The sequence below is a fragment of the Condylura cristata genome, unplaced genomic scaffold (assembly GCF_000260355.1).
Source record: "Condylura cristata isolate star-nosed mole 26May11 unplaced genomic scaffold, ConCri1.0 scaffold00019, whole genome shotgun sequence".
Lineage (NCBI taxonomy): Eukaryota > Metazoa > Chordata > Mammalia > Eulipotyphla > Talpidae > Condylura > Condylura cristata.
Genome location: NW_004567120.1, coordinates 24,148,927 through 24,159,981, shown reverse-complemented (window position 1 = coordinate 24,159,981; position 11,055 = coordinate 24,148,927). Strand labels below are relative to the sequence as shown.

Below are 11,055 nucleotides of genomic sequence, written 5' to 3'. Positions count from 1 at the left end.
GGGCAAAGGTGTTTTGTTTTGTTTGTTTTGTTTTTTTTTAAAGAAAACTCCCCAGGCGATTCATTTGTGCTGTCTGAGTTGGAAACTGCTGCTGATTTAAACCTAAGTTGGCTGTACTCTGAACTTACAGAAAAGCTGAATGCAATTGAAAGATCAAAATCTTAAAGCAGGGGTAGAGGAACTGTGAGAGTTATTGATAAAGTGAACAGAAGGTTAAAAACAGGCCCAGCAACTCTATAAGTAAGCGGTTGGCAGCACCAAAGGAAGAAGTAATCTGTAGCTGCTCTGGTCCCCTACACCCTAAACCCCTAGGGGAAACAGTCTGGCCCTGTTAGTCCTTAAATCTGCTTTCCAGATGGTTCACGGGTATGATAGTAGATAAAATCTCTGAGCTAAGGGGCTAAATCCTTAAATGGTTGATGTAACCAGTCAGTAAGTCTCCCGTTGGTGAGATAATTTTACAGAGAAGACAAATAATTCCATTAAAAATATGAACTCTGTGTTACTCATTTACAGGTTACTTAGTACTTTAATTCAACATTTATAACTAAGTTCTTTGCTTTACAAAGCAACCCCGGGATGTTCAAAATGTGAATTTACATTTTTGCTTAAGCTTTGGCCCCCCTCAGTCATCCAAGGCAGCCCTATGTTGCTGATGGCATAACAAAGCCCTTATTATGACAAGTTTGTTAGCTCAGCACGGCTTGCTCTGCCTCCTGTATATTTCCCTGCTTCAAAGATGGTCTCTCAGGAAAGTAGATAGAGAACATGGACTACCTTTTACCCCGCAGTTCTTATTTTAGACATTCTTAAACACTGTTTACTACAGAAATGCCTTTGGCAGTCATCTGAAGCAGTAGCATCACCTAGTTTTAGGGCAATTTCCACTTATGGATAACAAAGCTACCAGGAGTTTCTATCCATTGACAAGCCTCCAGCCCTGAGATGTCTGAAGAGGATTCAATACCAAGCACCACGGGGAACCCCCAGAATCAAAAAAGGAAAAAAACAGGTTACATTTTGCCTTTTCTTAAAAAAAAAAATGCCACAGAAACAGGGAAATGGACATTAGAAAAAGTCCTGTCTTTGTATTTCTTCCTTTATGATTATATTCACCCTTCTCTATAGCTACAGATTTATTTATTTACTTGGTTAAAAGGAGGCCAATAATAACTACACCTCATCTGGTAGCATTGTAAAGTGTAATTAATGGTTCTAAGGTACGAGTTGAACTCACAAGATGAAAGATTCTATATACGGAATATGTGTTAAGTGCCCAATCTGGTTTAGTCTGATAATGGCCATAATTGTATGGTGTCCTACATTGCACATCTTGATTATTGTGGTTTCAGTGAGTTCAACCTTGAAAAATGTGTTTTAATGTTAAGAATGGGTTTCTCTTTGGTTGGCAAACATTTGAGTATATAGAATACATGTTTATATTTTAGTTAACCCCAATTAATTGGTTTTTGATGTAAAGGGTGTTTTAAAAAGAAACAGTGGGAGGCTTTTCTTTTTCATCTGATCCAAGGGTCCTCATACATCATGCAGTAATACCTAAGTTAGTTTGTGCCACAAAATGTAAATGTTAATTTTTAAAAAATCATTATTAAAATTACATGCCCATGTTAAGGCATACTAACTGGGCAAGGGTTGGTTTGGCACATAAATAAAATGAGTTTAAAATGTCAAAAGGAAGATTATTAAATCACTGAAGAAAAATATTTGTTCTACAACAACACTCAGATAAGGTTATTTCATGGAAAAATTAAATAGTAGGTTAGACTACAGGGTCACTCAAAGTGAAGTAGAACTCAAGAACTAAGAATCTGTGCTTTCAAAACAAACATGTAACTAGGAAAAGAGAAGGACTTAGATAACCATGTCAGGGTGAGAGCTATTATTGCTAGAATGTAGTTGAATATTAACAGAACTCAGCTGTCCTTTATGTTAGTATGAAAATCTTTGGCAAAAGCAGGTTTTTTAGTCTTTGTGTCCTTTTCTTTTTAGTTGCATAGTATTTGTAATTTTAAAAATAGCTAGCACTTCTGAAGACTATAACAACATGAATTAGAACAATCTTGTTCATTAAATTCTGAAAAATAATCAGTTTACCTTCCCTTATAAAGAGACAGCGTTATTTTATCTTCATTCAATGAACTATTCAATAACTGTTGACTCAGCATTTAGTCATAATCATTAACATCTGAGATGATAAAGGAGGTTTTAATATTTTAGGACATCTTTCTGACCTTCAGAGTTTAAAGTTTTAGGCAGTGAGAACTATAAGGCATATTTCTTTTAAAAATTATTTCTTTATGCATACAAGAGCTGAGGTGTAGGCCAGAGGTGGGGGGTTGGTGAGAGCATTTACTAGAGACAGAGTGGGGAGAAGAACAGGTGGATCTATTCAGCTACACTGCTGAGGGGAGCAGCAGGCAAGACAGGAGTGATCTGTGCCATGTGGATCAGCTCCTGGCAGTGGATCGAACCCATGACACAGTGGCTGCTGACAGCTTCATAGTGCTGAGACTTAATACCTTGCTTGGGCCACCAGAGAGGTCCAAGGTTTCTTTCTAAAAAACTTATAGGAATTCATCTTCCTCCTTTCAGGCTTTAATCTATTCCTCTTTTCTGTGGCCCTGGGGCCCTTGGTCTCTGCCAGTTGTCATCAAACAGCATTAAGCAGAAGTTAATGGCTAAAGTGCTACCTTTTCTAGGAGGATCTGCATTTTAATCAAGGACTTTTCAAAAAAGACCCCTTTTGGTCCCCCCAAATTGGGCCTGTGTAAACTTAGAAAATTGATTTATTCATAGGGCTCTGACTTTACCATCTCAACTTCATCATCGTACAAACTGCTTTCACTCAACCCACAATTCCATCATTTTCCTATTACATCTCCATGCTGTCTTACCCTAATATACCGGGCAGAAAATGTTTGGCATCATGTTCCAGGCACTCTGGAGCTTCATCTTTCTTACTTCCTAGCAAATACCCTACTTTCCAGCCTCACTGCACTTTCATAGTTCCAAAAACCTACCAGGCCCTTTTCAGAACTCCCTGCTTTGCCTTGTTTCCACAGCCCAGAATGACTTTCACCCTCTCCCCTTTGTCTTTTTGGGAACTCCCACTTTGAGACACAGCAGCGCAAACATCAGCTCTGTGTGAAATTCTTGACTACTCCAGAAATTCTTCCCCATTTCTTGTTTCACCTGTTGCTACAGCACTTTATATGTTTTTTATAGTACTGTTGGGGAATTTAGTTTTGAAAGTCTTTCATGCTGGCTTTTCAAGGAAGGGGCCTGATGGAGAGTTTCTGGATCTTCCAGTATATGTTGGTTGAATGTTTCTGTGTTTAGAGTGATCAACAGGTTGGCAAATTTAGTTTTCACTTTGTGTTCTTCTGCCACGTCCAAATACCAAATGCCCCCCCCCCCCACAGTACACTTACAAAGCTGTTTGTTGCTGATTTAAACAAATTTAGAAGTGTGTTCTTAGGAGCAATTCATTTTAAAATTTGTAGAAAACAGGCTTCCAATAATGTTCTCCTAAAATGTCTTGAAACAAAGCCTATGAAGTGAGATTTGGTAAAAGAAGTGGGTCCTTCTTGGTTTGTTTAGTCTGTAAATTACTGGGTTAATGACTGGAGGCTTGGGGTGGTCCTAGGAATAGTGGTGTTTGTGTGTGGATGTGTGTGTGTTGGGGTGTTACCTTCCTGTTTCTTGGCCTTAGAATGCACCCTTATTCTGGCCAGCCATTTTAGAACATGCTCCTGATAGAAAGGTGAAAGGATTTGCAGCTACGTTGTTGAGTTAAAAAATTATAAACTCAGACCGTATTCAGTTTTGGGTAAGTGGTGTCCTTCATTGATCTAAAAAGAAAATGTGTAACCCAAACGAATCAAAAACTCTTTTGCTTCCTAGCTAAGCTCATTTTCTTTTTCTTTCCTATCTTAACATCCTGACATTCCTCCCAAGCAGCAGGCATAATATAGCATGATTATGTTTTCTTCTATTTCGGGTTACTCCCCTCGCCTTGCAACTCCTCCTTTTTTCTTTATCTCTTTCAAAGTTTCCACTCTGTTCCTTTACTTTTTACTCCCTCCCTCTCTTCCTCCTCCTCCTTTTTCCCAGCTAACTCAGCCCGCCCCTCACCGTCACCATCTTCCCTCCCCTTTAAGCTCCTTCCCGCTTCTTCTCCCGCCACCTCCCCCCCCTCACGGCCCGCCTTGCTTTCAGAAGGCTCCAATCAGGAGCTACGAAGGTGTGTGACAGGCCCGCCCCCTCCTCCCGTTCCACTTCTCTTACCCCCCTTTTCTCCCTCCCCCACCCCCCCACTCAAGTCCTGCGGACCTGGGGGCTTGGATCTGGGCGCTATGAAAAGTGTCTGCCCAGTCACTTCCGGTAAGGGCGCTGCGGCGCGAGGCTTCCCGCGGGACCGTTAAGGAAAGGGTGGGAGTTACCGGTGGGCCGGGGAAGGAGAGTGCTGCCTGGGAAGGGGCGCGCCAGAGGAAGGGGGAGGCGGGCGCGAGTGCCGGAGTCCGGGCGTCCGGGGTGCCCTAAGCGCCCCTTTCCCGCCGCCTTCCCACGAGTCAGCTCTCTCGTCCCTCGGGCGCCTGCAGTGCTCTCCACCCCCCACTCCCGGGACAGACGCCGCCCCTCCCTCGCCGCCGCGTGACCGGAAGTGGCGCCATCTTTTAGCCTCTTGTGCTATTGACAATAACAAGCCCTGGGTCTCTTCCCCCCCCTCCCCCCTCCCCCCAACCGCGGCTTCTCCCCTCCCTAAGAGAGGGAGAAAGGAGGAGGAGCTGCAGCCTCAGACTCTCGGAGTTGCTCCGGCAGAAAGGGGGGAGAGAGACCGAAAAGCAGGGGAGGGGGACGGCACGGCCGTTTACCTGTCTGCCTCTTCATTCGCTCTCCCCCCCTCCCTCTCCCGTTCTGCTCACTTCTGGTGTCAGCCTATCCGCCTTCCCAAACCCTCCCATTCCCCCGGTGTAGCCCCCCCCTTCACTTTCCTTCTCGTCCTCTGTGTTTCTCCTCTCTTCTTTCTTCCCTTCCCCCTCTAGCATTGCCACCTTCTCCTACACGCACGCAGGCATATAAACGTAGGTTTTTGATGCTCCTCTGCCTGTTGACCCCGCTATTTTCATGTTTCCAACAGGTTTTTCTTCCCCCAATCCCTCAGCTGCTGCTGCTGCTCAGGAGGTCAGATCTGCCACTGATGGTAATACCAGCACCACTCCGCCCACCTCTGCCAAGAAGAGAAAGTTAAACAGCAGCAGCAGCAGCAGCAGTAACAGTAGTAACGAGAGAGAAGACTTTGATTCCACCTCTTCCTCTTCTTCCACTCCTCCTTTACAACCCAGAGATTCGGCATCCCCTTCAACCTCCTCCTTCTCCTGCCTGGGGGTTTCAGTGGCTGCTTCCAGCCACGCACCGATACAGAAGAAGCTGCGTTTTGAAGACACCCTGGAGTTTGTAGGGTTTGATGCGAAGATGGCTGAGGAATCCTCTTCCTCCTCCTCCTCATCTTCACCAACTGCTGCAACATCTCAGCAGCAGCAACTTAAAAATAAGAGTATATTAATCTCTTCTGTGGCTTCGGTGCATCATGCAAACGGCCTAGCCAAATCTTCTACCACCGTCTCTAGCTTTGCTAACAGCAAGCCTGGCTCTGCTAAGAAGTTAGTGATCAAGAACTTTAAAGGTAACCAAGGCCAAAATCCATAATCACCTACGAAGGATTTGACACTTGAGCGATCACGTGCTCTATTTATGTTAATATATTAAACAGTATAGAGGTGGCCTAATGTTTTATGCATAATCAATGAGGTGGAGGGAGGTCCTTTTTTGGGTGGAGGGTTCATTTTCCGGGGGTGGTTAAGCCTTGTGCTGAAGCATACACTGGGTGTTTCTGTGCGGTATTTTGAGGTTTCTATCAGCCTATCGTATCTAATCTGTTATTCTTTGTAACACTGACTGTCGATATGATTGATCCGGATTTTACAGGTGAGAAATTTATATCCAAACATTTGTTTCAGGTGCATAGTGAGCTTTGACACTGGTGGGATTTTTATTTTTATGCCTCAGTAGGCCACATTCTCTAGACCCTAGTAATGCAGGTAGCAATGGTGATTTTTCACTCAAAGGTTTATAATTAGATTTATAATGTTGAATATTGGTACTCATTGGGAAAGCAGTATTTGGAGAAAAATATTTATGGTCTCTGCATTTCTTTCCAAAGGTAGGATTTGGAAGCAGAAAATACTTTATGCATAGAAGTAGTAACTCTGTGTACCACTAGTCTAAAGATAGGAGCAATTACTACATCTGGTTTTTTTTTAATCACAAAAATGGGTTTTAAAGTACTGACCTGCAGCTTTTAGGAAAATTTATTCATTTTGTGTTTAACATAGGTGATTGGGAAGTATCATAAGTACATTGATGCAAATATAAAATCAGCAGTTTAAAAAATGTAATTGAGCTGAATTAATTTTTATCTGTTGTGTTTCTGTTTTTCTAGCTGACTTTTTCATCACCCTATACTGGCAGGTTAACAAATTCTCAAATACTTATTGAGTGGATAAGTAAATGAATGAACTAAACTCATATCTGCTAGATAAGCACCTTATGGCTAAATACTAATATAGTTTTCTATATTGTGTTTTCAGCATTTAGTGTGGAAATCAGAAATACTCTTTTATTTCAAGCAGGGTGTTACAGTGTTGTTTATTTTTAACCTTTTCTTTCTTTTTTTGTCACTCTTCTCCCATCCCCAGGAGCTCAGGAGTGTTGTAGTTTTTTTGACTTAATGCTAGACCTTTCTGAAGTAAATGTGAATTGACTGATGAGTTCACTGTTTTCACTTAAAAATACTTGCTTTATAGCCAAGGATTTTTTAAAGAGACAAGCTAGGATCAGAATTGCGATTTTATACCATTTTCAAAGTTTCCCCCCCCCTTGAGTTTTTTCCTTCCCTCTCCCTCCTAAAATAAAACTCCATTATTAAATCATTTGAATGCTTTAATTAAAAAAAACATTTCAGTCATTGCTAGTCAATGAAGTTTAAATTAAAGCCTAGAATAAGTGTTTCTATTCTGAAAATGCTGCACAGGTTCTAGAGTCATTTGGATGTTTTAGTGGGGTTTTTTTTAATTTCACAGCTTATAAATGTAACTTAAAACAGTAAGATATGTCTCTCCATTTCTGTAGATGTTGCATAAATTTGGAGAGCAAACAGACCTGTATTAGAATCCTAGCTTTGTTATTAACTATGGTGACCTTAGGCAAGCAAGCCTTGCAAAATGATTCTATCAGGCTCAGTTTCTTCAGTTGCAAAATATGGATAGTAGTATCTTTTTTTATGTCATCATTAGGAAGATTAAGATGTTTATGGACTCCTTTGTAACTACTAGGTGCTCTGTATTTTAAATCCCAGTTACAATATTCATGTTGACTTAGGTTTTACACATGATGGAATAAGATAAGGTGTTTTTTTTTTCCCCTCTTGTCATTCTTGAATTCGAAGCAATACAGTCAATAGAAAAAAAAAACCCTGACTTTCAATTTTAATAGGTGAGTCAAAATGACTTAAATAGTATTCTGGCGTTTCAGATTTTTTTCTTTATAAAATTAAATCTAAATATGGGGCTACTTTAATTTTTAGGTGTAAAATTATAAAAGTTACAATTTACCCTTAAAAAAAGAAGTAGTTTTATTACTATATCTTATGACTCCTTCCATTACTATATACTAATACTATTCTGATATCAACCTTTTAAATATCATCCAGATAAACCTAAATTACCAGAAAACTACACAGATGAAACATGGCAGAAACTGAAAGAAGCAGTGGAAGCTATCCAGAATAGTACTTCAATTAAGTACAATTTAGAAGAACTCTACCAGGTATGTATGTATCAGTCTGGATAACCAGATTTGTTTGGCATAAATTGAGGTGTGCTGTATGGGGATTTTGCTTTCTGAAATGGGTCCTTATCTAGCTTTTGGTTCTCTTAATTACAGTTTCTCAACTTATACTCTATTTGATAATGAGATCACATCTTCACATGACCATGAGTGTAGTCATATTGGTATAAGTTAAACTTATTTTGGATACCCTGATTACAATTTAGTTATGGTACCTTAGCTTAATAGAGGTTTTTCCTTTAATCCTGTAACTTGGTGCCATGTTATTGTGATACTTCTTATTTTATGGTGTTACTTATCTGTAGGAAAAGCCTCAAGAAATTTAGGTTATCTACATACTTTGTCTCTTTGCTATTTGTATCCCTTTGCCATTTCTTTTTTTTTTTTCCCCTTCTTTGTATTTTTCCTCTTGGGCTACAAGACGCACCTTAGTCTAAAAATGAGTGGTAAGTTGTAGTCCAGTGACTTGGTCTAAGGTTCATATTTGCTTTTGCTTAGCAAATGGATCTATACTTGAAGTGTTTAATTTAAATATGCTATTAAAGGCCATTACAGTAGTCTCCTTTCCCTTCCTCTTCCCCTTCCCCATCCAGGATTTTGCTTTCTGAGGTTTTAAGTTTCTGAGGTCAACTATCAACCACAGCTGTATAGTAAGATATTTTGGGAGAGAGCATACTCACATAACTTTGATACAGTACATCATTATTATAATTGTTCTATTTTATTACTAGTTGTTATTCATCTCTTACTGTGCCTAATTTCTAAAGTAAACTATCATTGGTGCATATAGAAAATATATAGGGACTCAGTATTACTCAAGTTTCAGGTGTTGGGGAGGAAAATTTTTATCCTGGTCTTTACAACTGGAAAATAATTAAATTGGTACAAGAAAGATTAACAGGAGAAAAACACCAGTTTATTTCATTTGTATGGACATGTCATGAATATGGGGTTGAGGCTTAAATAGTGTAACATGCTTATCTACTTTTTAGATAAAGAAATTCCTCACATTTTTGGTTTGGACACTTAGTTTAGCAAGCTAAGCAGAGCTTACTTAACACAGGAGAAGCAGGCCCTGAAAACTTTGTAGTGATAAGATGTCTCCTCGCCTAGTTACAGGGAAAGCACCTTCACATGAGATTTATTTCCTACTTTTAGGGGACAGGGAAGCTTGCGGTAGCATTTCTTCATCTGCTATTTCCCAAGTAACACTAATTGAAATATACACATACTATTTTGGCATATCTTGGGTGGCCTACCCTGATTTCAAACACAGGCATCTCAAAAACCTTGGGACATATCCTCTACAGATAAGGGGGCACTAGTGTACTGAATAAGATTTTCTTGCTACAGAGGTATTTTGCCCCTCTGTATTATTTACACAACAAATTCAAGAAGTTACTTTCCATTATACAGCATCAGCAGTTTCATATTAAAATATACTCGGGCCCTCCCTGGTGGTGCAGTGGGTTAAAGCACAGCACTATGAAGCTTGCAGCAGCCACTTCAGTGAGTTCGATCCCGGGCCAGGGAAGTAACCCACATGGTTACTTCCTGATCCGCCCACTGCTCCCCTCTGCAGTGTATTGTATCTGCTCCCCACTCTGCCTCTGGTGAATCCTCTCATTATTCCTGCACCTCTGACCTGTACCCCAGTTCTGTATGCATAAATATATCTTTAAAATATATATACGCACATCCAATTATATTGGTTAAATTTATCAAAATTGTAGCTTTCATCTATTCATTCAAGCAACTAAAATGGTGGTGGACAAAACCTGGTTAGTATTAGAAAGAAGAAGTTAGGGATCTGGTGATAGTTTTGGCTGATTTTACCCTTGTGAAAGGTACTGAACTTCTTGGCATTGGTTTCTTCCTCTGCAAAAGAGGGGAAAGAAGATATGCTTCATCTGCCTTCCAAGACTGCTTGTAAGAATCAAATAAGATGTTTGAAAACACAGTTAAGCACTGTGATACAAAATGTTGTAGCTTTGTCACTTGTAATAAGTCAATTGAGATCACCAATTTTGTTGTGAAAAATTACGTCAGTCAGTCAATGCATGCAAAGCATTTAGAAAGATGCCCAACATATAGTTAATACTATGTAATATTAGAAGCATTATAATATTCTGTGCAGTATCATGTCACAGTAGTACTAAGCTATTACTTTAGGAAAAGCCTGCCTCATTTGGCTATGTTTTAGATGGCTCCTGAGTTGTACAGTAATAAAAGTAGAATTATGAAATTAGTGGTGGGAGGGCCTTAGAAGATCATATAGTCCAAAATATTTTGTGTCATGCACACGACAGTCTTAAATGAAGGTTCATCTGTTTTGTTTTTTTTTTTTAATCTCACGTAAGCATTATAGAAAACCTTTGTAAAGTAGATAGGATAATAGTTACTATCCCCACTTTACTGTCAGAGGGAACTTGAGTTTGAATGAAGTTAAATAACATGCCCATAGTTCTTTATTGGCAAATGAGGGGACTCAACTTAGATGCCCATTTCTAATCCAGGACACTTTCACTGCCCTGCCTCCTTACTAAAATACACAGCACTCCAAGTACCTCTGTAGTGGTGTTGGAAGCAAGTAACTTGAGGGGAAAAACTATCATCACATTAGGTGGGCTTGCTTTTTTATTTTTGCTTGCATGTGGTAATTGTTTCAACATACATGTATATAACATTTAATTTTTTAAAAAGGCAGTGTCAGTGTAGCAGGGTCATTTTAATTTCACAATAAAGTGTTATATTTCATATTTATAATGTTGATTATAGTGGCTAACACTGTTTACCTTGAATATTTTTTCAGAGCTTTTGGTTCAGAAGATTTTCTCTGGTAAATTGATTGTGTTAAATCCCCTTAATTTAAAGAGTGTATTGGTTACATTTTTTGTGTTTTCTTTTTCTTACACTTCAGAATTACTAGCAGTTATTGTTCAATTACTTTTCTTTAGCCTAAAACAAGTGTTATAACTTGTATTGTTTTTTTTTTTTTAAAGATTTATTTATTTGTGCATACAGAACTGGGGTACAGGCCAGAGGCTCAGGAGCGGTGAGAGGCTTCACCAGAGACAGAGCGGGGAACAGAACAGGCAGATCGACGAAGTACACTGCTGAGGGGAG

General features: G+C 39.6%; 1 protein-coding gene across 2 annotated transcripts in view; it reads left to right on the top strand.

The window, feature by feature from the left end:
• The first annotated feature begins 4,305 nt into the window (after positions 1-4,305).
• Positions 4,306-11,055, top strand: part of CUL4B (cullin 4B) — a 32,456-nt gene continuing 25,706 nt past the window's right edge. Inside the window, exons 1-3 of one of the 2 annotated variants that reach the window (XM_012727234.1) lie at positions 4,306-4,404; positions 5,162-5,707; positions 7,793-7,908. In XM_012727234.1, the coding sequence (XP_012582688.1) occupies positions 4,377-4,404; positions 5,162-5,707; positions 7,793-7,908 (690 nt within the window). In that variant the 5' untranslated portion in view covers positions 4,306-4,376. The remainder of the gene's footprint in view (positions 4,405-5,161; positions 5,708-7,792; positions 7,909-11,055) is intronic. The other variant, XM_012727233.1, reaches the window with a different exon arrangement.